The following is a 24,872-nucleotide window of genomic DNA, read 5'->3' on the forward strand; positions in this document are numbered from 1 at the left end:
GACTGAGTGGACTTGTAGGCTCTAAAGTTTTACATTGTTTTGTTTTTTGGGTGCAGTTATGTAACAAAAAAATTTTATATTTGTAAGTGGCGCTTTCACGATAAAGAGATTGCACTGTGGTACTTGTATTTTACAGTGCAAATATTTGTAATAAAAATATAAAGTAAGCACTGTACACTTTGAATTCTGTGTTGTAATATAAATCAATATATTTGAAAATGTAGGAAAAACATTCAAAATACTTAATAAATTTCAATTGGTATTCTATTGTTTAACAGTGCGATTAAAACTGGAATTAAATTTTTTGTGTTAATCGCATGAGTTAACTGCAATTAATCGACAGCCCTAGTTACCACAGAAATGTTACCTTTGCTGAAACTACATTCCTTGGATAACAAGCTATATAATTAGCAGACATTTTAAAGATATATAGGATTTCTTGTTTTAAACTGCTAGGAATATGTAGCCATGTGATTAGTTTTTAATCCTTGATGGGTGCTACTAAAATTACTTTAATGTGAAAAAATTTAAGAAATCAGATCACAAGCCGTTTGCTATTTTCCAGTATTGCTAGAACTTTAATCAATGACTCTTGGCACAATGTGTCATGAATGCTGAGGCGAGGCAATAATTTAAAATATTGTTACATTGATTCATAATAATTCATGAAGATCTACACTTCTTCCAGCAACTGGTGACACATGTTTGCCAAGTGTATCTGCTTTATTTAGTTTATGTCCAGGAAAAACATATTAGCTTGGTGATTTAGACTTTCAAGTGTCTCTGTGAAAGTGCACTAAATCAAAAACTGGTCATACAGTGGCATTATAAAAATCAGTGGTGTCGCCATCTGAGAGGATATTACAGAATTAGAAAGGGTCCAGAGAAGAGCAATGAGAATGATTAGGAAGGTACATGACTTTCATATAAAGAGATTGAAAAGGCTGAGGTTGTTTATCTTGAGAGAGGACATGATGCAGGTATACAAAATAATGAATGGGGTAGAGAACATAGATTGGAAGCTTTTGTTGTCCTTGTCCCATCATAACATAAGCAGGTGACAAATTCAAAACTGATAAATGTTTTTCCCACATTGCATAACTAGACTGTGGAACTCATTGTCACAGGATGCTGAGACCAAGATTTAGAAGGAATTAAATGTTTATAGGGTCAAGAACGACCAAAGTTGTTCTTTAAATAAAAATATTGGAAGTGAGATAAAACCTCGTGCTTCAAGCCTTAACTATTTTATTAGGGATTATGATGAGACCTTTGTGGCAGGCAGATTATCTCCCATCTGCCAACTGTGGGGTTTCTTGTGTTTTCCATTGAAACAATCGGTGTTGGTCACTGTCAAACAGGGTACATGACTTGATGGACCAAGGGACTGATTCAGTTTGGCAACTATACCTTTTTTAAGTGGCCACATTTGCTTTCCTGAGCTGCCATCTCTCCAGAAAATAGCCTTTCACTATAGAATTCCTCATGCTTGTCAAAAGAGGCAATAAAATCTCTAAAGACTTCAGCAGGAAATTTTTTCTGCTATAATTCCCCCTTACAGTCTGGAAAGTCATTATTATGGAAATTGTGTCCACAGAAAAGGGATTTAGAGGATTTAGTTGCAATACCAAAGTACAATTCTCAAAGCAGTCATTTGAATTTCATCATACACTATCCACACAACATCCAAACAGAACAATGGTATGGATCTTCTGCTGGATCTCTAAAATACTTGTTATAAAGTAAATATAGTTCTAAATTTGCTCCCTAAAATCTTCTCCAAGACTCTCCTCTAACCATGCTCTTTCTAGAAAAAGAAATATTGACAAAGCAAAAGAATAAATGTTTGTCTTCCTTAATTTTCTATTGGTAATGTTCCTTGCATCTCAGTGAGTGTTTCCTGCTGTTCTGGGCTGGTTGTCCTATTTTGGAAGGCTTTTTCCCCACCACGGTTCCCTCTATTTTGTAAGAGACTAGAGGTTTGAAAAGCTGCTGCGTGAGGAGTAGAATGTCAATATAACTTTTTGTCTTGTGTGTAATTCTAACCTTTGAGATCTGTGAACTCATTCTTCCTGTAGTCTGTGTTTAGAGAGGCAAACATAGTTTCCTTGTTTTTAACTTCTGTAGCCAATGTTTTTAACTTCTGTAGCCCTTTAACAATGACAACATATCAGATGTCTTTCCCCAGAAACATCAGGTTCATCATGGCCTTCAGCCACACTATTATGGCCTGCGATAAATCAATTATACTTGTACATTGGATCAATATTTTGACGTAAAACCTCCTAAGAGAACCTGTGGTGCTACAGGAAGTTTGTGACTCATTTTATTGACAGTTTTCCTTCAGTCATTCCTAATACCTTGATTAAGTATTGGTTCAGTAATGTTGTGCTGGAGGAGCTGCCATATTTTGTATGATCCGTAAAACGAATGTCTTGTTTACTGGTGGTTATCAGCAATCCCATAACATTTGTCCATAGGAATGGATTATTAACCCTAGTCAAACTTTAACTTGAGTGACTACATTCTGCCTCCCTAAACATCCCCCTGCAGTTCCAGTGGGGTAAGGAATTGTTTGTTAGCTGTCTTCAACAGTTGTGTGATGTTACCGAAGTGGCAATGTTGGTATCACATTATTGTATTTCATTATTGTGATCCCTGTGTAGACTACAGTACAGCTTGAATTGAAAGGTGTCTAAATGTAAGATTACTCTTTTTTGATTCTGGTTATAGCTTACTGGGTAGTGGTTTTTCATAGAACAGTTCCTCCTCTTGGTGGATTAAGTGTGATGAAACACTTTTACTTCTAAAGCTATGCTGTGATATCCTTGACTTAAATTCAAATGTTTTTCCTGATTTGCAGTTTACGTGATATGAATTGAACCTTTATAATGGGTTTGCCTTCCTCTTTGTATGCTAACTTCCTGTTTCCTTGTGCGTGATTTGGTATTGTGTGTTGCTGACTTGATCACCTAACTTCTAAGAAGCTGTACTGGATTGCTGACAAATTTGAGTTACTTAAAGATATCATTACCTTGAAGTCTAGTCCATTTTAAAAAAGTTAAAAGTAGTTGCAAGTGTTACACCTGCAACCTAGTCCACATTCCAGTTTTTGTGATTTTTACAGTCTTTATCCAATTTACTAATCCCTGTTCCTATGTAAAATTTAAGGAAAGTCCCAAACAGTGAAACTGACTATAATGCTATTAAATGCCCAAAGTAAACTGACTATTTTTGTTCAGTTTAGTCTGTAACCTTTCAGCTAAATTTAACGTTGTCACTAGTAACTATAGCTGGTTAAAACAAATTCGGCAGAAGTGATTTGTGGTCCCTTTTTAATGTACGAGGCAAACTAAACTGTTTGTAATGTTTCCAGACTCAGATTACAAAATAAACTGTTTATAAAACAACAAAAACAAAACTACTATAGGCTTGTTTACATGCCACAGCAACATGAGTTAGAGGGGTGTGAGTGCACAGCACACTAGTGTGCTTAACAAATAACTAGCTTATGTTGACACTGCTATCATGAACTTAAAACGTTCCTAGTACATATTAACATAATGCCACTTCAGATGGTTCAGTTAGTGCACAACACATCTAGAAATTACACCCCTCTAGTCCAGAGTGTTGCATCGTGTAGACAACCCTATGACATGCAATTTTGATAACTGTCAACTTTTTGGTCTAGACCAGGCAAATTTGGATCACCATGTTTCTAGTCTGTATGTATGTTATGTAGTTCATTTTAGTGCATTATGAATTCATACGCTCATTTGGTCAGGATTTAATGAGCAGCTGTTACCAATTGAAGAATAGGTTAATTGGAAATGAGTTATTTAACTCAAGATGCAATATTTGAATATGAATAAATATGAAGTTGACTTGCTGAAGTACTGGCAGCTACTGTTTCTACATGTATTACAAGGTTTTTCATAGCATTTTAAAACTTGAGGATGCAATGTGAATTACGTAACTTACATTTTCAACTGAGCAGTACTATATACAATGAGGACCTCATCCTCTGCCACATAAACTGAACCTCAGACTGATTAGCCCAGAGATGTTTGCCCAATGCCAGAGGTTCCTCTGGTTGTATAGAGATGACTTTACCACTTGTCTTCCATGCTAAAAGGAAAAATAGGGTGTGGTTGAAGGAAAGAGGATGGTGCCAGGATACCCCCTTGCCACTCTTGGCTGCATTTCAGTCCTCTAGGGTTGTTGGTAGTCAGCGTAAATTAGAGCAGCTCTTAAACTGTCCTAGCGTAGACCTGTAGCAGGATAAAGGCAGTGTAAAGATTTATTTTAAGTTAGTTCCGTGAATGCATGTATATCCTGACCTGCTTTCTGTACAGATTTGCCTCGCCCCAGTCCTACCAGTTTAAAAACAGCTTAGGCCATAATTGATGTAAGTAATTGGAAGCTAGCAGACAAGACATATAGTAAAATAGTTGAGACTGGCATCATGTGCACACTTTCTCTCTTTTGTGAAAAGATAACTGGATTAATGTTTGTAAATTTCACTGAGAAGCATTAATCATTACTTCCAGCACCAGTTTAGCTCCAATAGCAGAATGTCAGGATTGAGGCAGTTTAGGAAACCTTGCATGTGGGAGCCATCTCTAAGGGCCATTTTAATTTTGCTAATCTGAAGTTAGCACTCAAGTGATATATATGTGTGAGAGCTGTAGAGACACATCCACTTTGTATTGAATTGTGACTGTCCAGCACATTCCTATGTACTTTGTATGTCTTTAAACAACCACCAGTTGGTAAGTTTGTCAAACCAGAGATGTAGCAGAGAAAAGGTCAAGTTACTGCTTCTAGTTCCTCTCCTTTGTTTGCTTAACTAGTGTACAAGAGAACTATGCATGCTATGCAATGGCTCCATATTTTGAGGTGATTTAGCAATTTTCTGCTAAAATTAATTGGAATTGTAATTTAAATATCTTGCAAAAAAGTATTAAAGGTAAAATGTGACTAATCAAAACATCCCAAAAGGTAAAACTTTTCAAAGTAATTTCCGTGTTTAGCGACAGTATAACACATCTGAAGTTTAGTGTAGTTTTTTTCAAGTATTTCTTTAGATTTACCTTTCCAAAGCTTGAAACACATTTTAAAAAGACACAAGTTACAAGTTGCCCCAGTGTGACTATGAGTAACCCTTCCCTGCCCACCAATCCAATGCATTACACAAGTCTTTCAAAAGGCATCCATTCTTCCTAAAAAGCCTTGAAAAAGATGAGACTTGCAGAATGTCCTGGGAAAAAGCAAATGTGCTCTGTCTGAACCTGAGTGTATGTGAGTTCCTGAATTGAGTGGCCTTCCATTGTGTCCACAAATTTAAATGGGGGGCTGCTAGCTTGGGCACTTCATGTGATTTCACCTGCCTTTACTATAGAAAGAGAGGCATTATGTAAGGCAGTGGTTCTCACTGTAAATGTTTATGGCCTGTCACGACCGAGTAAATAGTGTGGAGGCCCTGGGGTAGTTTTGGTTGGATCCTGCCCAGTACTCACCCCACAGTGGCAGCTCCCTTGTTGTGAGGCTGGCTGCACTTGGCTGTCTGCTCTGGGCATTGCAACCTCCAGGATTGCAGCACCACTCAGGTTTGGTCCCGCCCCCCTGACAGGACCAAATTTGTGAGAGTGGAGTTGTGACTTGGCTCTTGGAGCTTGAGTGCCACACACTTAAATTTGGCCTACCCAGACACCTGTCGTCATGGTGGCTGGGCCAAACCTGAGTGGTGCTGGGACCCCAGAGGTTGCAGTTAGGGATGTAAAAGGTTAACTGGTAAGCATTAGGCTTACCGTTAACTGACCTTAACTGGTAACCCTGTGCATGCCAGCCAGAGCAGCCCCAGCCCTGGTGGCCCCGTGCCAGCCAGAGGGACCCCAGCCATGCTGGGGCGGCCTCGGTTAAACGATATAACTTTAATCGTTTAACCGGTTAACTTTTTTAAACAATATTTACATCCCTAGTTTCAGTGCCTGGATCAGGGAGGTGAGCCATTCTGGTGACCCAATTTGGGGTTCTGACCAACGGATTGAGAAATCCTGGTCTAAAGTACACAAGACCACAGTACCTTGTTAGGTGAAACTTCCAACTAGTCTTTGTGTTTAGTCCTTTGAATTAGAGAATTGGAACTCCCTTCAAGGGATCTCAGACACACATAATCTTCCCACCCTTGCAAATCTTATTGTTTGGTTGGGGAGAGTGGCTGAAAACAACATGGCGTGGGAATTATTGATATATAGAATCCTAGAATATTAGGATTGGAAGGGACCTCAAGAGGTCATCTAGTCCAACCCCCTGCTCAAAGCAGGACCAATCCCCAGACAGTGTTTTTTACCCCAGTTCCCTAAATGGCCCCCTTAAGGATTGAACTCACAACCCTGGGTTTAGCAGGCCAATGCTAGATTGAGAGCAATACCTCTGCCTTTACACTCTCCCCAGACTACCAACAAATAAGGAAGAAAGTTTTGAAGTCTGAATTGCTGATTGCAGTTAACCATCATTCTTTATGGTCAGATTTCAGATGAGTCATTTGAACTTTTTTCCTTCACTGAGATCCGGTTTAATGACACCTACAATGCCCTTTAACATAGCTAGTCATCCACAGTCTTCTCCCTGTAACTCAAACCAGAAAGGATACTAAAAAGTAAAGTAGTAGTCTTGTTACCCTCTACATTGGATTTAGAAGATGCACTACCCGGAAGGAAAAATGTTTGAATGCCTTGATATGAGACACTAAAGAAGTAGGACCAGTAATTGCAAGTGAAACAACAAATTCAAATTACCAGTGCTTCCTTCAGAGACTCAAATTTCCTATCTTGCTGAAAACTCTGATAGAAAATTGGTATAGTTGCAGGCTACCACACTTGATATCCGAAAAGCTGCTTTCGCCATTATAATAAAGCCAGCGGAGATGGTATCTTGCAGTTTTTACTACAATGTAACTTAACGCTTGTTTAGAAGTCTGTCTTGTCTTTGGTGCCATGGCACTTCTGGATGTTTCAGTTTTGAAATATCAAAGGTTGGCTTTACACACACACACACACACACACACACACACACACACACACACAAAATAACGTGAACAAAAATTCCTTACTATATAATAAACAGCATATTGCATCCACAGAAGCATAGATGCTTACAGGTAATGCATAAATATACTGATAACAGTAACCCAGCAGATCAAAGTTGGTTAAACAGGGCCAGTCTGTTTGTGTGGTAAGTAACATGCACAATTGAATGAAGAGCAAATGCCAATTATGAATCTCTTCATAGTGGTTTTTTTTGCACTAAGTATAACATTTTTCTGCTATGGCATGGCTATGTGACAAAACTGATTTTTAAATTGGAAGCAAATGCATGATTAAAATAACTGGTTCAAAAATGCTACGGTGGCAGAAGGCTCTAAATCTAAAATCCCAATAAAATGTGTAACTTCAATATAATAATTATACATATGATAGCTTTGTATTTAAATAGCTTTATCTGGTATAACAAATATACATTTTTGCCAAGAGATGAACTTGAGATTTTTGGACATAGAGTTCACTAACAGCAGCTGTTGGAATGTTTGTGCAGGTTATTACATGAAAACGTTGCACTGATTTCTGAAATAAACTCACTTGTATTTTATTCAATCTACTACCATAAAAAGGTACTTGTATTTTAGACCTTAGAAGGTTAAAGTAGAAGTCATAAAATTGGAACTATATATGATTAAACATTCCCATTGAGAATTGAACAGTAACGTTTCAGCTTCTTCAGGAGTAACTACAGATAGTCAATTTCTTCCCTTTCCGTTGCCTGGAGTGTTGGGAAGGGCAAACAGATTCTTCTGGATCCCCATAAATAATCTTTTACCTATCTACTTTTGAGATAGTGTATGGTCAAGAGTTGGTCTTACTAGCTAGCACAATGCTTAAATTCCCAGTGACCTGTTTATACCAGATCTTCTAATATTTCTATTGCTTGATCAGAACTGGTGTCAATAACCTATAGACAGTTATAGTCAAGAATACCTCCTCTCAGGCTGGAGCAGTGGTGCCACCCTCCTTAGCCTGAAGGCTGAACATGTTTCAAAAAGGTCAAGGGGCCTAAATTAGTATTTGAGAAGCAGATTTCTTGCCTTTTTTTCTGTTCCATTTATGCTATTTAACCAGTGTGAGGGGAAACTTATGTCACCCCAAAATTCCCCTTCAGGAAGTCCTAGTAACTGTAGTGTTAACATAGCCTTGATGTAGAAGAGTATCTCAGGCAAGGAAGAGGGAGTGGCTAGAGCGCTGCTTGGAGCACTGGTGGCGCTGCAGCCGTGCCGCCCGGCTGGAGCTAGCCGCACACCGCGCAGCACAGAGCACCGGGTCAGGCCAGGCTTTGCAGCTGCACTGCCCCAGGAGCTCGCTGCCCAGAGCATTGCACCGGCGGCAGAGTGAACTGAGGCTGCAGGGGAGGGGGAACAGCGGGGGAGGGGCTCCTGGGCCAGGAGCTCAGGGGCTGGGCAGGAGGGTCCCGCGGGCCGTAGTTTGCCCACCTCTGATGTAGCGTGTGCCCCAGTGTGAGAACTATTGAACTGGGAAGAGACAGCTGTTGCTCAGGGTGTTGCTGGCTTGCATCGGGGCTGCAGTGGTGCTTTCTTTTTAGTAATGGGGCTGATTCAAACACTTCAATTTAAAAATTGCGGGAAGTAAATCAGAATCCTCTGAACACAGTTGCCCTCAAAGACTGCAGTGTGGAGTCTCAGGGGTCACAGGTAGAACACTACCGTGGATTCAAGGATTGCACTAGAGCTCATACAGAATGCTGAAAGTTACTGATTTGTGAGGGGTACCATTCTTCTTACAGCCATTATTCAATTCATTCTGTCCTCTGACTGACCAGGTGGAAGTTGTACCATGGCATAAAATAGAGAATAGACCTAATGTCCTCTCTTGGCATTCCTTTAATAAAATGGGATAAGAGAGTACAAGACTGACAATCATTGTGTGCATGCAGTATCTGCTACATTTACTTGGGAACTTAGTGCCATATTGGAGAGTTAGCTGTCACATATCTTGACTATAAATAGCCATCTAAGCCAGATTCTATGCTTCCGTGAGTGTTCCCTTTCCATTTCGCTAATGTTGCAAAGAATCAATTCTGATGATTTTAATTAATACAAAACCAATTCAATCATAACTGAAATACTCATTTTTTTTATTACATATGTATGCTAATACCTGTAAATTCACATTTCATGTAGCTGAAATCTAGTTGGGACACAGCATTGTTCTGAGGTTTGACTATGATCTGAAGGCTTATGGGAGTATGTTTTCAACCAGTTTAAAGTTTTGTTTTATCCTTTAACTGTAGCAAGACAATGGGACCACTAGCCTGACAACAGAAAATGCACTTCTCCAAGATATTGAAGGGCGGAATCAAGAGCTGGCAGCTTTTTGTCAAGCAGTTACCAAGTAAGAAGTTACTGATTGCAAATTAATTCTCAGATAATTAAATGGTGGTGTTTGCTGTCCTGAAGTTGGAAATAAATATCAAAGTTCAAATATCACAAACTTCCGGTAATGTTCACAGGACTAGCAGTGCACGCTTTGCTGCATTAGGCAAACTTCAGTATGTCTTTCTCCTCACATCAGTCTGTTCTGTCCAACCCCTTGTTCTTTCTTTCGTTGGCGTATATCTTAACATTTTGGCATTGTTTTCTGTTAAGCAGTAAATGTCTTTTGCATGCTTTTTTTCTTTTTGATCTACTGATATGACTGATATCTACTGATATCACATCCTGCCTCTTCCTGTTCCCCTACACACATTTTTCTAGAGTACAGGTTTTGCTTTTCCTTTTCTCTTCCTTTTCTCTTCCTTGCTTTCACATGGTTTTTCAATCTCTCAAAGTTCTTCATTCTTACCTCTTCCCAGTCAGTTCCTCCCTTCTCTCCCCCCACAACAAGCCCTATCTCTACATTTGAAATGGATTCAGTCATTGTCATTGTCCCCTGGCCCCAACTCCAGACACGCAGGCTGATGCCACCTCCTTCAGACAGGCATAAACTTCTTGAGGAAAGATGTCCTTAGCCTTTGCCCTCCCCGGGCAAGAGACGTGAAATCCAGGCTGACTGCAATGATCAAACCTCAACTTGTTCTCTAATCTAGTCTCTCACCAGGGAGAATGAGTTGTCTATTAGAGTCTCTGCTTATTACTGGTATTGGAGAAAGAGGTAGCTGGGAGAAGGGAGATGCTGCTCCCCTTGAGCAGCATAAAGCAAGGAGAATGTAAAGACCTAGGAGGAGAAAGAGACAAAGAGGGAGGTAGTAAGGGAGGCTTTCTTCTCTCCCCCCCTCCCCCCTTCTCTCACTTGCTTTTCTGCTGCCCCCTCAACCTTTCCTCTATGACCAACTACATGATTTGCAGATAGGGTAGGGCAAGTCCTACATGTTCTTGAATCATTTAAGAAGTAGAACCCTGAATATTTGGTTTGTCTTAAGATCCTTACAATTTTGTATCTGTACTTCAATAGCAATCTCTGTTCTAGTTTGTTTTTGTGGACTGGATACTGCATGATCTGAGTCTGTTTGCTTTAAACTATACACAAGATCCTGAATATATTGTATTCTTTGTAGGGATGTGTATGTGTCTGTGAAAGATGCATCCAATTAGCCAACTAGTATTGCTTTGAATACTTTGTTCGCTCTGGTCACTCCATCTCAAAAGTGACAAAGTAGACATAGAAAAGGTCAAGAGAGATGACAAAAATGACTAAAGGCATGGAATATTACTCTTCAGAGCAGGGACTGCTTTCTTTTGAATTTGGAAAGCACCTAGCACATTCTGGGTGCTATTTTAACAGTGTAAGATTTTTCCATATATTTAAATGCACTAAAATTAGGAATATTTAGTTTAAAGGAAATTAAGACCTAAAAACTACAAAAAGTAATGAATGAGATAGAGGTTGTCAGTTGGTTGCTATCATTTACTCCTTCTCCAAATACAAAAAGGGAGGGGGTATACCCAATGAAATGAAGTTAACTTTGTATTCTTTCATCAGTTTTATTTACACAACTCATAATTAAACTGTGGAACTCGCTGTTACAAGATACTGAGGCAAATTTTTTAAGTATTGGATAGAAATAAGAATGTGTTTTAAAATGAGTTACAATTAAATATATCCACTTCAAGACTTAAACCACTAACAGCTCTTCTACAGGCTGCCATATAAGGGATTTCCATTTTTCTCTGAAGCATTTGTTGTTAGTCACTGTCAGGATACTTAGCTACACAGGTAGGATACTTCGCTAGATAGACCATTATAGACCAGCATAATTCCTCTGTTCCTAATTTCCTGTAACATTGCTGTAATGTCAGCAAAAAGTTAAAATGACTTTAAATATTGTGACTAATTCTTAATAGCATTTTTGGTGGCTGCTTTTTACTGAAAATAAAAAGTTTACTTCTCAGAAGATTTTCTAACAAATCGGGGGGAAAATTACACATACCTGGCTCTCATTAGCAATTTGGTTTACAAGACTTAAAAACAAATGAGCTCTCTTCTTCCTCAAAATTTTTTGCCCTTAGCTTATCTCCTTTTCATTGCTTCTTTATTTAAATTTCAGTGTTTGAAATAATTGGATTTGAACAGTATACATCAGCAGTGCCCAAAGACTAAACATTTTAGAGTCCTTTGAGGATTTATATTCCAAAACTATTGGATTTTTTTAACTAATGAAAATCAGTTGTCTTATGCAGATGGTACAGTATAGTTTGCTCTCTTAAATTATATTGTAACTTAAAGTTTAAACATGGAAATTCAGAACATCACGCAAATATCAAGATAATGGGTATCAATGAGCTTAACATGTGAAAGTCGTCTCTTGCTCCAGCCTACACACTAATTTTAAACTAGTTGCTCATCTGTTTGTTATGGGCAGTCTTGGGGTGCAAAGAGCAGACAAGTCAAGTGTTTCTGTATCTACAGCTTAAATTAAGAATGAAAAAGCCTTTTCAACTGCTTGCTGGGCTTTGGTACTACTTTCAGACAAGTCCATTGCAGTGCATGACAGACAAGGGACTTATACATAGAATATTTCATAAACTAAAACCCTCTTTGTTTACAGATTGAGGACCAACTTTCCCTATACCAATCAGCACACAAATCCAGGCTTTGTGCTGAGTCCAGTCATGCTGCAAAGAAATATAAGTGGGGAGAATGCCAGTATCAAGGTTTCTATAGAAATTGAAGGATTCCAACAGCCAGTAACATTTACATGTGATGGTAAGTGTTTCCATTTTATAGTTCACAGTTCATTTTTGTAGTTCAACAGATTACTAATTTTTTAATGAGTTACTTATTCCTTTGAATTCTAAGTGACTTCTGAAAGTCTTAATTATAAATATTGAGATGGCACACTCATTCTAAACCTTACTTTTTTGGTACTTACAGCCTTTTCATGGAAAATTTTCCTTTTGGACCTTTCTCAGCCTAGTTGTGAATTAAATTTTATTTAATTTTTTTTATTCAAATGTATTTGAAAACACTGAAACAAAGCTATTCAGACTTCCCTCAAAGCTGTTTGAGGCTGTCTACAGGTTCAGATAGACATCCTTGCATCATGTCATATTCTGCTCACACTTCAAAAGTTATTTTTGCGATTATAAGGGCTAGAGACGTTGACTTAAATTAATCGCTTAGGTTTTTGAGCACATGATGCCAGTCATCAAAGAAGTATGGATTCAGCAAGACACTTGCAAATCAGCCCAATTCAATCACAAACACTGCTCTGAGAATTAAGGTCTAACCTGTCTTGAAGAAGGCGGCAAAGGTTATGTCCCTTTCGGGGACAAGACTGCACGATATATTAAAACTCAGCCGTAAATGTGGGTTAACTTTTAGCAATCCCTGGTAAGGAAGTTAGGTGACAACTGTGGTTATCTGTCCTACCTGAACAAGCAGGAAATACTGAATGGCATGTGGAAGGAAAGCATCTGGGCAGCTAAGAATCTCTTTTCCGTGAGGGTTAATTATCTCATAAGAAAATGGGTGCCTCAGCACTCCCCTGGTGTTCTAGTCTGCAGTAGCTGATACTGTAGGCGCCTAGAATTTTTACATGTTTCACAAATGCCAAACTACACTGCTGTTGTAGCTGCTACATTAGGCAACTCAGAATGAGAACATATGGAACCTCAACTTCCTGTATTGGTTTCCACCAGCATATGGATATTTCCACTGTGAATAATAGACTCTTCTGCGAGATATGAGAGATCAGGTACTTCCCTTGCTGTAGAGCAGGGGTTCCCAAACTTGGTTTGCGACTTGTTCAGAGTAAGCCTCTAGCGGGCCGCGACACGCTTTCTTTACCAGGTACAGCTGCTCGCAGCTCCCAGTGGCCACGGTTCGCCATTCCCAGCCAGTGGGAGCTGCAAGAAGCAGTGGCTTTCTGCGTTATCTGTCAGAGCCGTCTCCTGGTCCCTTAGTAACCTACTTAATTTTCTTCCATCAAAGTTGGGTCTAAATCGGTGTTCCAGTACAATAAGGATTCGTGTTCGAGAAGAAAATTTATGGTTTTTTTTTGACCACTTCTGGTTATTAAAGATTCTAAGATCTGGCTCAGGATGTGGTTTCTGGTTGTCTCAGCAAGATTGCAATTTGGGTAATTGCATCATGCCTAAAAAATTCCCCTTTCCAGCTTCAGTTGGAGGTGGTTTTCTTTTCCTAAACAGTTATGTAGTGTCGCACCTTTGTTCAACAGCTGCCACATTATACCTCAAGCATGTGGCTGAATTTCAGTGATGGCTAGAGTGATTTCTCATTTGTAATGTGTATTACAGAGAGCGCTGTAATTAATGTGCTTTGAGACCCTTTCAGATAAGACCACAATATATATGTGTGTGTGTGTGTGTGTGTGTGTGTGTGTGTGTGTGTGTGTTGAGGATAATGTTGCCTGCTTCTGTAAAAATAGAGTAAGCAACTACAATTGAATTAGCAGAGGTGTACAATAATTGCTATTTAACTTCCAGATGTGGGTGGTGTGTATTTTTTTTTTTTTTTTAAACAGTGAGTTCTCCTGTCGAGCTTATAATAATGCAGGCACTTTGCTGGGTACATGATGACTTGAATGAAGTGGACAGTAGCAGCTATATCCTGAAAGTCTGTGGTCAAGAAGAAGTTCTACAGAAGTAAGCCAACATTAATTTGTATTAATGTTTAACTGTCACTCAGTTCAGGACACAGTTACTAGAAAATCTATCCATTAAATGTGTAAAAGTAAATTTGCGAAATTTGAATTTTTAGTGAATATTAGAATTTGAATATTACTACTCTTCCTTTGTAGTGGGTGGCACAGGGGAGGAAGTGTGTGTGCATAGGTACTATGTCCCTGCAGATTCATTAATCTGGAAACTGGCTTTTCTGTTCTAGCATGTATTAGCCTTTTGTGCTCTACTACATCATATGATGATCAGTTCCCATTTCTATATTCATTCCACTCTCCTCATGAGAGTAATCTTTCAAAAGTTACACTGGTCTTTGAGCTTCTTCTAGTTTGGTTACAGTAGCTGTTGTGTGACTGACCGACTGAAGTGGGGATGACACAGTCCAGGGGGGGGCATTTAAAAAGCTATAGAATTTAAAGTTGCTTGAGTACCATACTGCATTTCAAAACTGTTAGGTCCTCTTTGCCTGTTCAGCAAATAAATGAGACAACATTTTAGGTCTCAGTATGTCCGCTCTTCCCTGCACTGAATTCACTTTTTAACTTTATATAAATCACCTTATTTGCCTCTTCACGGCGCTAGTTTTCACACTTCATTCTCTTACCTGAACTTCCTGTTTTCTGAGCCTTCTTCATTAGAAACTGATGTTGGTGGATAAAGTGCTGATTTAAGCAACAGGCTGTCAGATCATAAGGGACTGAACAAAGTTCACACTGCTTTAAGTTCAGTAAAAGCTAACTTCGGGGTTTGGAATATAGCCTTGTAATGAGAATCCTGTTTCCAGTAAGGCTGTTTTCATAATCCTAGACTCTGATGAACATCTTGCAAATCTTGTCATGTGTTGGATCATGGTATAGAAATGGAAGTGATGTTATATCATCAGTTGTTTTGAGGTTTGTAGCCCCTCCTACTCACTTAAAAAAGTACTGTGGAGGATTAGACTCATCAAAATACAAGCCACATTTGCATTCTTTATTGATGGTAGATTCTAGTTACATGTATATATTTTGTCATTTGGGAAAATTTTAAGCCAAAACGATTTTTCCTATTCTGCCTTAACAGGCTTTAGGCCTTTTCCTAAATTGCCTTCTCGCCTCTCTTGAGGCTGTGATATAAGGATACCCCTTCTCCCTCCCCCCTACCCCTTGCCCCCAAGTGACCTTTTTACTTCGGAATGCTCTTTCAAATATGATATGGAATACACTTGGAAAACATGTAGTCATTTCTAATCGATCATAGACAAGTAGTATTTTGGGCTGTTTCTGGGTTCATAACCAAGGAAAACACCTCATTGCACAAGAGAAAAGTAGGAGGAAATTAAACTGGGGGTTAGAGAATCTTTGGCATTCTGTGGTGTGACTGGGGTTCTCGAATTCTTCATGGATTGAAAGAAAAAATTAAACCAAATTCTCCTTTGTTTCAAATCTCTGAAGAAGGCTTTGTAACTGGAATTTCTTGCTTCTCTTTGTGGATAAGAATTTTAAAGAGACTTATGTTATATGGGATCTGTTTCCTGTTTTAACATCTGAGCATATGCTGGGATCCCATATCCTGCAAAGTAAGGAAACTAAGACGACTTGAAAAGTTTCCTAGAAATCTGTCTATTCCTCATCTAAATCATGTGGTGAATGAGAGTGCTTGTATGCAGGCTTCTAGGCTCTTTGACTATAGTGAGAGAATAACATAGTTTTCAGCTGCTATTCAGATGTCAGCAACCTGGTAAATGAATCTGTAGGCACAGAAGGAATTGATGATTTTTAAATCAGAATTAAGATGCACTCTTAAATACTTAATTTGGAATTGGCGGTTGACCATGCACGCTACTGGGATTCTGTAAATGGTTACATTTTAAGACCACCTATGTCCTGTGGCAGTCTTAATTCTCTTCAATGGCTGAAAATTCAGAGATGTTCTGCAGGACTAAATGCTGAATCAAGATATTAATGTCTAACCTAGATCTTGGATTTTCAAAGTATTTCTGAAGGATGAGGAGGACTCAGACAGGGCTATCTTGAATATCTGAGTGCTGTTTGAAAAACATTTGTTGCATATTTTGAAATGGCAGGTAACTACAGCATTCATTCATTTAACAGTAAGCACTGTGTAGGAAGTCATGAATACATTCAGAACTGTCGAAAATGGGATGCAGAGATTAAACTGCAGCTCTTGACCCATAGTGTAGTATGCAGAGATCTGGCACGAACAGTAAGTACAAATTAAACTTCCAGTTATAATAATCCTGATTTTTTTATATTGCTGAAACTGTATATGTAATGTTGCCATCCTGGAAGGGGAAGGTGGAATATACCCCCAAATGGGTAAAAAATCCATAAAGGATTTACGAATCTATATAATCTCTTAAACCTCCGGATTGGACTTTGAGAGCATAAGAAAATACAACAAAGGTTTTTATGGTCTTTATATGCTTGCTGACATGCTTAAAGGTGATGGAAGTGTTGGTCAGATAGTGATCTGATTGAAATATAACTTTGTTACATGAGTAACAGACTGTAGTTAATCCACATAGTGTTGTGCTTGACTTTCTCCTCTGAATAGAGGAAATACAGTGATCCATATGCATTTTTAATTTACCACTTTAGACTAGGCTATCTTTTCAGGTGGGAATTGATGGTTGTGTAGGAGGGAGTAGAGGAGGAGCTGGTCTTTTTCTACTGTCCTCTTTCTGAGTTAGGAAACCGCCCACCCACCACTGCTCTCCCTCCCCCCAACCAAGAAGAAAGCAGTCCTATTGAATAAGGCTGATTATTATTTGCATGAATTAAGCCAGTTACACAAACAGCAGCCACTTCCACTTGCAGGAATCCACTGAGGGCAGGTCATGAACAAAATGAATACTAAACTGGCTCTCATGAAAAGTAGACTTTAAGAATCCCTCAAGTCCAATTATTATGTGGAGATATACCTATCTCATAGAACTGGAAGGGACCTTGAAAGGACATAGAGTCCAGTCCCCTGCCTTCACAGCAGGACCAAGTACCATCCCTGACAGATTTTTGCCCCAGATCCCTAAATGGCCCCCTCAAGGATTGAACTCTCAACCCTGGGTTTAGCAGGCCAATGCTCAAATCACTGAGCTATCCCTCCCCCCTATCTATTCCAAAATGTCTTGCAATTTTTGGCTTATATTTATAGAAGAAAAGAATTGTCTTCTGGCTAAAGCACACACCAGAAGAGAGATCTGGACTTCTATGTGACTCTAGGAAATGGAGGCACAGAGGGGTCAATCTGTACTTTCCCTACCTTAAAGGGATGTTGAGGTTTCATTTATGTTTTCAAAGTACTTTGAGGACCTCAGATGGAAAACATTTTTTGCAGTGGGAGCTGCTGGATGCAATCAATGGGAATTGTTGGGTGCTCAGTGTCTCTGAGAATTGCGTCACTTATTTAGGTGCTTTAAATATGGATTTAGCAGCATAACTTTAGGCATCCATTTTTAAACATCTTGGCCCAGTTGCTTTTTACAGTCTTTGCATCTAAAAATATTGTATCTAAAATATTTGTTTACATTTTATAACTTGAATTAAGGGAATTGTTTTTTCATGTCAAATACTGACTGAATTACCAATATTTTCTCATTACTAGGAAGAAGATGATAGGACACCTACAAATTTAACAAAACACCTCTACAAAACAGAAAAGCCTTTCAGAGAAAATATTTCAAGGTAACATGTAATTTACAGCCTTCATGATCAAGTAGTCTTCTGCTAAATTTTCGAACAATTTACTATATTTGCCTTTAGTGAGAAGGTGGTGTATAGTATGAACTTCCACTTGTACAGTAATTAATCATGTATTCCAGGCATTCTGTTGAAGAGCTCCTAGAGGCTTACCATATTCAAACTGACATGGTTCTTAAAAAAGAGGTAAGATACCTTTTTTTTTTCTAGTACAAATTCTCCTTCAAATTAGTGCTATACTAAAACTTGCATAAGAATGATCTTGTACTCTTTATATGCGTCTTCTCTCACCTTCTTGTATTGAGAGAGTTACAAAAACACTAATGGCATTTAAAAAACTAAGAACTAACAAGGTCTTTCAGTTCTCCCTGTTAAAATCAGATCCCAAGTTCTAGGCTTTCAGATCTCCTTTCCTGTCTCTTCCTCATCACACACAACTAAAATAATTGGTCATCTAACCATAAGGGTAAATGGTGTGGTTTTCCAAGCGTTGCGTTCCAAGTAATTTTATCCCCCAAAGTGCTAAAAATGTATAGCCTAGAGAAATAAGGGCAATAGACCAAATCTTAATGATTGTATCTCGCTGCCAGTTCAGAGATGTGACACCTCCCATTATTTTAGTCCTTTATGGCTCTTACCATTCCTTAGAGGACAGCACGACTAAAGAAAAGCAAAATACTCCTACTTGTTAACTATGAAAAACTGAATCCTATGAAACTGAAGGAAGTATTTAACTTGGTTTATTTAGATGGTAATTAAAGAATTACTCATTTATAAGAGCAATGTTTAAGAAAAACTCATCAACTCACTGTAGGGAACAGTCTTGGAACAGGCAACTTAATTAAAATTGAGAGTCCTTGTACTCAAATTAAATCCTACTGTTTCTTTTTGTTTACTAAGATTAGCTTATATCTCTTCAGGAATACATAGTCTAAACAATCTTTTGCTTAACAGGAGAAACAGTTAGTATCTTAAACGACAATAGATTTGAGTTATAACCTTAAATTTATTTTAAGGTGATATGTAAATACTAATCTACTGATAGTGCTTTTACACACTCGGGCTCACCACTAATGTTGAATTCTCGGTGATGTCATGTTGCAATGCTGAACTGGAAGATTATTTCTTCTTGATGCAGTGTGGTGGTTTCTTTGCTCTTTGGTGTTTTAGCTGTCTTTTTGCTGCTTCTGTTTGCTGGCTTGAATGAGATGAGGTGGATGAGATGAAGCTAAGAAGAATGCCAAGAGCTAGTATCCAAATTCTTGGCTTTCATAGCCTTACTAAGGATCGAAGAGGCACCTCTTTCAGGGGCATGACTGGATCCAAATATTATCCTTTGACAGCTTCATTGTCTCAGTTATATGTGAGGACTTTGGTAGCATCTTCAGCTCATGCATATGCATTCTGGGAATGTGTAAGCAACAGGGTTGTAATTCGACTTTATGGTTCTATCAGAATTTAATAGGAGTCAGAATTCCATTTTAAATTAATCCAGATTACAGCTGTTTTTTCTATGTTTGTTTAAAAATATTTCTTAAATTTAAATGATTCTTAATCATTTATTGATAAGTTTAAAGACTATCAAAGAAGGTATTGTATTTTCTTCATCTTTGAAATGGTTCTTCTTGTCTTCCTGAGCTTGGTGAACAAGTTGCTTAGGCCTTGCCAGATAACTAATTCCATAAACAATGTAAATATTTTTATGTTCAAATAGTTTGTTAACCATTAATAGCAAGGTAAGTGGATTCCATATTTTTCTCTCTATGGAAGATTTCTAAAAGGGGTTGTCTGCCTTTTTTCCACCTGTAAAAGAAGCTGTTCCCTTGTGGGATCGTAACACTGTGCTAGCTTCCCTCATGGGACCTCCATTTGAGCACTTAGCAACTTGTTCCCCTGTCCTTCCTTTTGCCAAAAGACACTCTCCTTGTGAATATGATAACAATAAGAGACTAAGTGAACTGCAGGCCCTAATGGCCAGGCCTCTATACACAGTTTTTTCAAAGACAGGGTGTCCTTCAGACTACACCCAAAATTTGTCTAAAGTGGTTTCACAGTTTCACCATAACCAATCAGTAAATTTACTGTATCTCTTTCCTAAGCCTCATTTGAATGCAGATGAGCAGCACATTGATTTGTTGATTGTATGATGATCCTTGCTATCTGAAAATCACTAAACTTTTGTGCATCACTTCAACTTTGTGTCTGAGTGGATCAGAAGAGGGGTCAGGCACACAGATGATTTCCACATGGATTACATCCTTTATTATGACAGCATGTGGGCTAGCTCAGGCTACACCTCCACAATAGACTGATTCATTTGATGAGAACCCAGGCGGCTTCCGTCGCGTTTCTCAGTGATCTGTCTATATTGGACATGTGCAGGGCCACTACCCGGTCTTCGTGCATACTTTTACCAAGCACTATGTTATTACAACTATCTCTAGATCAGATGCAAACTTTGGACAGGCAGTTCTTCAGTTGTTTTAAGTAGACGCTGAGCCCCACCTCTTCCATTACTGCTTGACTCACTTGAGTGAAATGCATGTCTGTAATTACTCAAAAAAGAAAAATGATCTACTTGTGCTGTAATTGTTCTTCGAGAAGTGGGTGCAGATGTGTATTCCATAACCGACTCTCCATCCCTTCTGCATCAGTCGCCAGTTTTGGCTTTCAGTGTGAAAGAATTGAGGGGGGTTGGGGCAGCACTGCCCATAAGTACCCCAGGGAGGGGCTATGAGGGTTCAAAAAGGCATGTGTGCTTCCATGACGGTTACTACTAAGCAAAGTTCTCCAGCGTGCACGCGTGTCCACTTGATCTTCAGTTACATAGTCACTATTCTCACTTCCCTATGCCCCAAAGGACTCCTGTCTCAATCACTGCCCAATTTTGATAGTGGATGAGGCAAGGCTGTAAGAAGCTAGTCTGGAGCACTTCTGCCTCGTTGCAGAAATTTTGGTGTGTAATGATTGAGGTAAGGTTTCTGCAGACCATTACCTCAATAAGAAGAGAGGTTAGATAGTGTAAAGTCTGAAGCATGGGGCCATACATTAAACAATGAGGATTAAGTCTGCGTTTGAACAGAATCATGGTTTACTCATACTATTCCTCCATCACACTGAATCACACTCCATTGGAGCTGATGGATTTACATGAGCTGAAGATTTGGTCTTCTCTGTACCGTGAAATATAGATGTAAAAGGAAGATATGGCTAGAAATCTTGCAAGCTCTTTCTGGGAGGATATATACTAGGATCCATACCAGGCCTGTGATTCATACCTTGGTAAATGAGCCATAAGCAGTTTTTTGTTCAAGGAAAAATTCTTGACTTGTACTTTATAAGTTGATGTCATAACTCGTATGTGATTTCAAAACTATGATTTTTAGTTTAAACACTTAACTTTTTAGTGGAACTGAGCAGCTATATCCATAGATAATGTCCAAAACTGTGGTTTTTTGTTTTCTGACTTCCCCTCTAAAATTTTATCTTGATTTTTTTTTTTGACTGCAACAATCTCAATTTCTGCAAACATAATAAAAATTCTTCCTTTCTTTGTCTGTGTACTTTTCTCACTAGAACCAACAGAAAGCAGTAGATCATGTAATCAAAGCTGTAAGAAAAATCTGTTATGCACTGGATGGAGTAGAAACTCAAGCAATAACAGACTCTGTAAAGAAGCTGAGGAGGGCTGTTAATCTTCCAAGGAGTAAAAGTCCTGAGGTAAGCATGTTTATCATGTGAACTTGAACACATTGTATCAATGGCATTCTGATAGAAGTATTTTATCAGTATTTATTTAAAAGTTTCAGAGTGGTAGCCGTGTTAGTCTGTACCAGCAAAAACAACGAGGAGTCCTTGTGGCACCTTAGAGACTAACATTTATTTGGGCATAAGCTTTCGTGGGCTAAAACCCATGCATCAGATGAAGTGTGTTCTAGTCCACGAAAGCTTATGCCCAAATAAATTTTAGTCTCTGAGGTGCCACAAGGACTCCTCGTTTTTATTAAAAAGTTATTTCAGAAGCAGTGATAACTGAAACCTCCTGCAATATTTCTAAGTAGGGTTGATTTTTAAAAATAAAAAGTTTAAAGGGACACTTCTACCAAATGTGGAAGGTTTGATTAAAAAATTCCCTTTTCAGTCTGTTCAAAAGAATATTTGATGGTGAACTCTTGGCATCCTCTCCTATTTAAATGTTTTTGAAATTACTGTGAGTGTTGATATTTTCACATATTATGTGGGTACAATACAAGAACCTGAGACTATGTGCTGCGTGGACTTGTGCATGGCAGTGGATGCACTAAATTCAAATGAAGCTTTAATGATTAGTTCATGCCCTTCTGCAGTGATAGGAACTTCTCTTCCTTTCTTATGAGCAACGATCAGTGTTCTTGTCTGTAGTGTGTAAACTACCAATTGCACTTCAAAACTCCATCTTCTCTGAATATTGAGTCCGGGACCAAAGATGCTCCCAAATGATGCAAATTCTCATTCAAAAGCTGCCTTAATTGAGCAGTTTGTTTCCGTGAAGCTGGCTTACTTTTTGACAAGATCTGACTTAACTATACCAAAAGGGGATCTTCATTAGAAGGAAAACGTTTTTTGTCAGAAAGGAATAAAACTCTGCCAAAAACATAAGCCAGAGTTTTGCAGAGCTGTGCCTTTTGCTGTTCCACCACGCTAATATCATACTGGCACCAACCTTCCTGGGTTCACCATTGTGATGGCGGTAGTATTTGTAAATTGGTTGTGAGATGTATACTTAGATTTCACCAACCAGTTACCAAATGTAAACTTCTCAGGCACTATAACAGCCTAGACAGGGAGTCACAGACAGTCCCCTTCAGACTGCTTCTAAAAAGTAAAATTTGGCATGGAAATGTAGAAAATCTGCATAAAAATGTCTGTGCTCCACGGAATGTCACAGAAAAAAACTGTTACTCCAAACCTTACTGGATCAGTTTCCAAAATTTCTTTGATCCAAAGCCTAAAAGAAAACTTTGAAAATGAACGTGGTCCTTAGAATGTAAAAATCCTCACATATAGAGGGTGGAGTCATGATTTCATAATAAAAACTTAATGTACTTCTGTAATCTGTTTTAATGTAAAAAAATCTTCTATTTGTTTGTTGTTGCAATAAATATTTACTTAGATTACCCTTGTTAAAGGTAAGTGAATCACTTCTGGAGAAGGAAAAAATTGCATTTAATTGGAATTCTCTAATAGTCTCCATCAAAACTCTACATACAATGTTTAGCAGTTACGACAAGTCAAGGGGTAACAATAAACAATAGATCTTTGGATAAAAATATACGTACAATCATGTTTTAGTAATGCTTGGTGTGTATATAGCACTTGTCATCCCAGGATCTCTGAGTGTTTTATAAATAGTGTGGAGACACTCACTCTGTAAGTGAAAATGTAGTTAGCTCTTTTGTGGAAACTGATTTTCCAAGCTTTAAGATCTTTGATAACTACAAGGTTCTTAGGTTTTATCTATATTTATAGTCTTAACTGTCTTATCTGACTGAGCATATCAGCAACAAATAAGTATATAACAAAACTTCTTAACACTCCTGTGAGGTAGGCATGAGGTGTATAAGATTCACTTCATCCGTGTCTTAAATTTAGCTGTCTCTGGGATCGATTGTCAGTTACTTAATCATTTATAGTCTCTTTACCTGATGATTTAGGATAAGAAATTTAAAAGAAAGCCTATACTAAACTAAAACTAAGGGAGAACTTGCATGGTGAGCGTTTATTAGAGTTGGAATTTGACCAGCAAGCCCTCATTCATTTTGTCTAGGCATGTGACATTCCTGTGCATTTTATTCCCAATTTCTGCAGCCCAGTATCTTCCACCATTCTGGAGGATGCTTGGGCTGCTCTCCTGTCTCTTGCAGGCAACTCAGAGGCCAATCTGTGTTTTTGTGCCACGTGGTCTGGATATGCCCCCTCTGCTCTTCTCTGACGTTCTCTGCCTCTATAACAGGCAGTGGCGGGGTTTGGTGGGTTTTATTTATTTATTATTTTTGCTCCCACCCTTTCTCATATTTTAACTTTTCTGCCTAGTTTTTTGCACAGTGGGAGCAATGTTCTCCTGCAGCATTTCTTCTTCTTCCTGGCTTGGTTTAGCCCTCCCTGAGCCTCTGCTGCAGCATTTCTGTGCTGTCTCCTCTGCCCCTTCCAGGCATGGCAGAGCAACTGATAAAGCACCGGGTTAAATCCAAAGAGTGCTTTATAGGTGAGGCAGCCTTCTCCAGGCTCGGCAGATGTCAAGTTGTGCCCAGCCTTCCATCCCTAACTCTGGGGCTAGGAGTCAGATAGGCAGGTGGGGTCCCCTACCCACTGAGGCAGCTGCAACTCTAATGGGGGGAGGAAAGGACCAGGAACCCCAGTGCAGAGCAGGGAGAGGCTCTGAAAGCAAGAAGGACCCTGATCACTCCACTCAGGTGGGTCCCAGTGGACCCCTGCTATACAAAGAGTGGAGGCTTGTGGGGCCAGAAGTCCCAGCCTTAAAGTGGGTCCTCAGCACCTTGGGGAAAAATCAAAGCTTCTAGTCAGTCCCCCTCATTCCCAAGCTGACCAGGAGATCTGAGGGGGAATGGGACCCAGCAGGACAGAATTCTGAGTCGGACCTCTCAAGAGGGCTCCAGGGCCAAAGGAAGACAAGCTGCAAAAGGCCTTACCAAAGTGGCAGCAGAGCTACGGTTCCAAAGTGCTCTAAAAAGGTGAAGAGGGGGGGAAAAAAATCTAAAAAGGAAAGAAGCACAAAAATCCAGGAGATCCAAGTTGTTGTCATCGTCCTCCTTCCACTCCTTTACTGATGAAGGTGAGCTGTCTGGCTCTGAAACCTTCCAGGGGGTGATTAGGGATAAAAGGAACAAGCCTGATAAGGGCTAGCCTGTTAATAAGTGCGATGTCAGGCTCTATAACATTCAAGAATCGACAGGGTCTATCGA

General features: G+C 39.0%; 1 protein-coding gene across 1 annotated transcript in view; it reads left to right on the top strand.

Annotated features, from left to right (window-relative positions):
• PIK3C2A (phosphatidylinositol-4-phosphate 3-kinase catalytic subunit type 2 alpha) overlaps positions 1 to 24,872 on the top strand; it is an 88,364-nt gene that overhangs the window by 19,462 nt on the left and 44,030 nt on the right. Inside the window, exons 3-9 of the mRNA XM_024202174.3 lie at positions 9,364 to 9,464; positions 12,118 to 12,275; positions 14,056 to 14,176; positions 16,306 to 16,417; positions 17,816 to 17,895; positions 18,033 to 18,096; positions 21,487 to 21,630. Coding sequence (XP_024057942.2) covers positions 9,364 to 9,464; positions 12,118 to 12,275; positions 14,056 to 14,176; positions 16,306 to 16,417; positions 17,816 to 17,895; positions 18,033 to 18,096; positions 21,487 to 21,630 — 780 coding nt within the window. The remainder of the gene's footprint in view (positions 1 to 9,363; positions 9,465 to 12,117; positions 12,276 to 14,055; positions 14,177 to 16,305; positions 16,418 to 17,815; positions 17,896 to 18,032; positions 18,097 to 21,486; positions 21,631 to 24,872) is intronic.

This window comes from Terrapene carolina, unplaced genomic scaffold (assembly GCF_002925995.2).
Source record: "Terrapene carolina triunguis isolate 2854851 unplaced genomic scaffold, T_m_triunguis-2.0 Scaffold96, whole genome shotgun sequence".
Taxonomy (NCBI): Eukaryota; Metazoa; Chordata; order Testudines; family Emydidae; genus Terrapene; species Terrapene triunguis.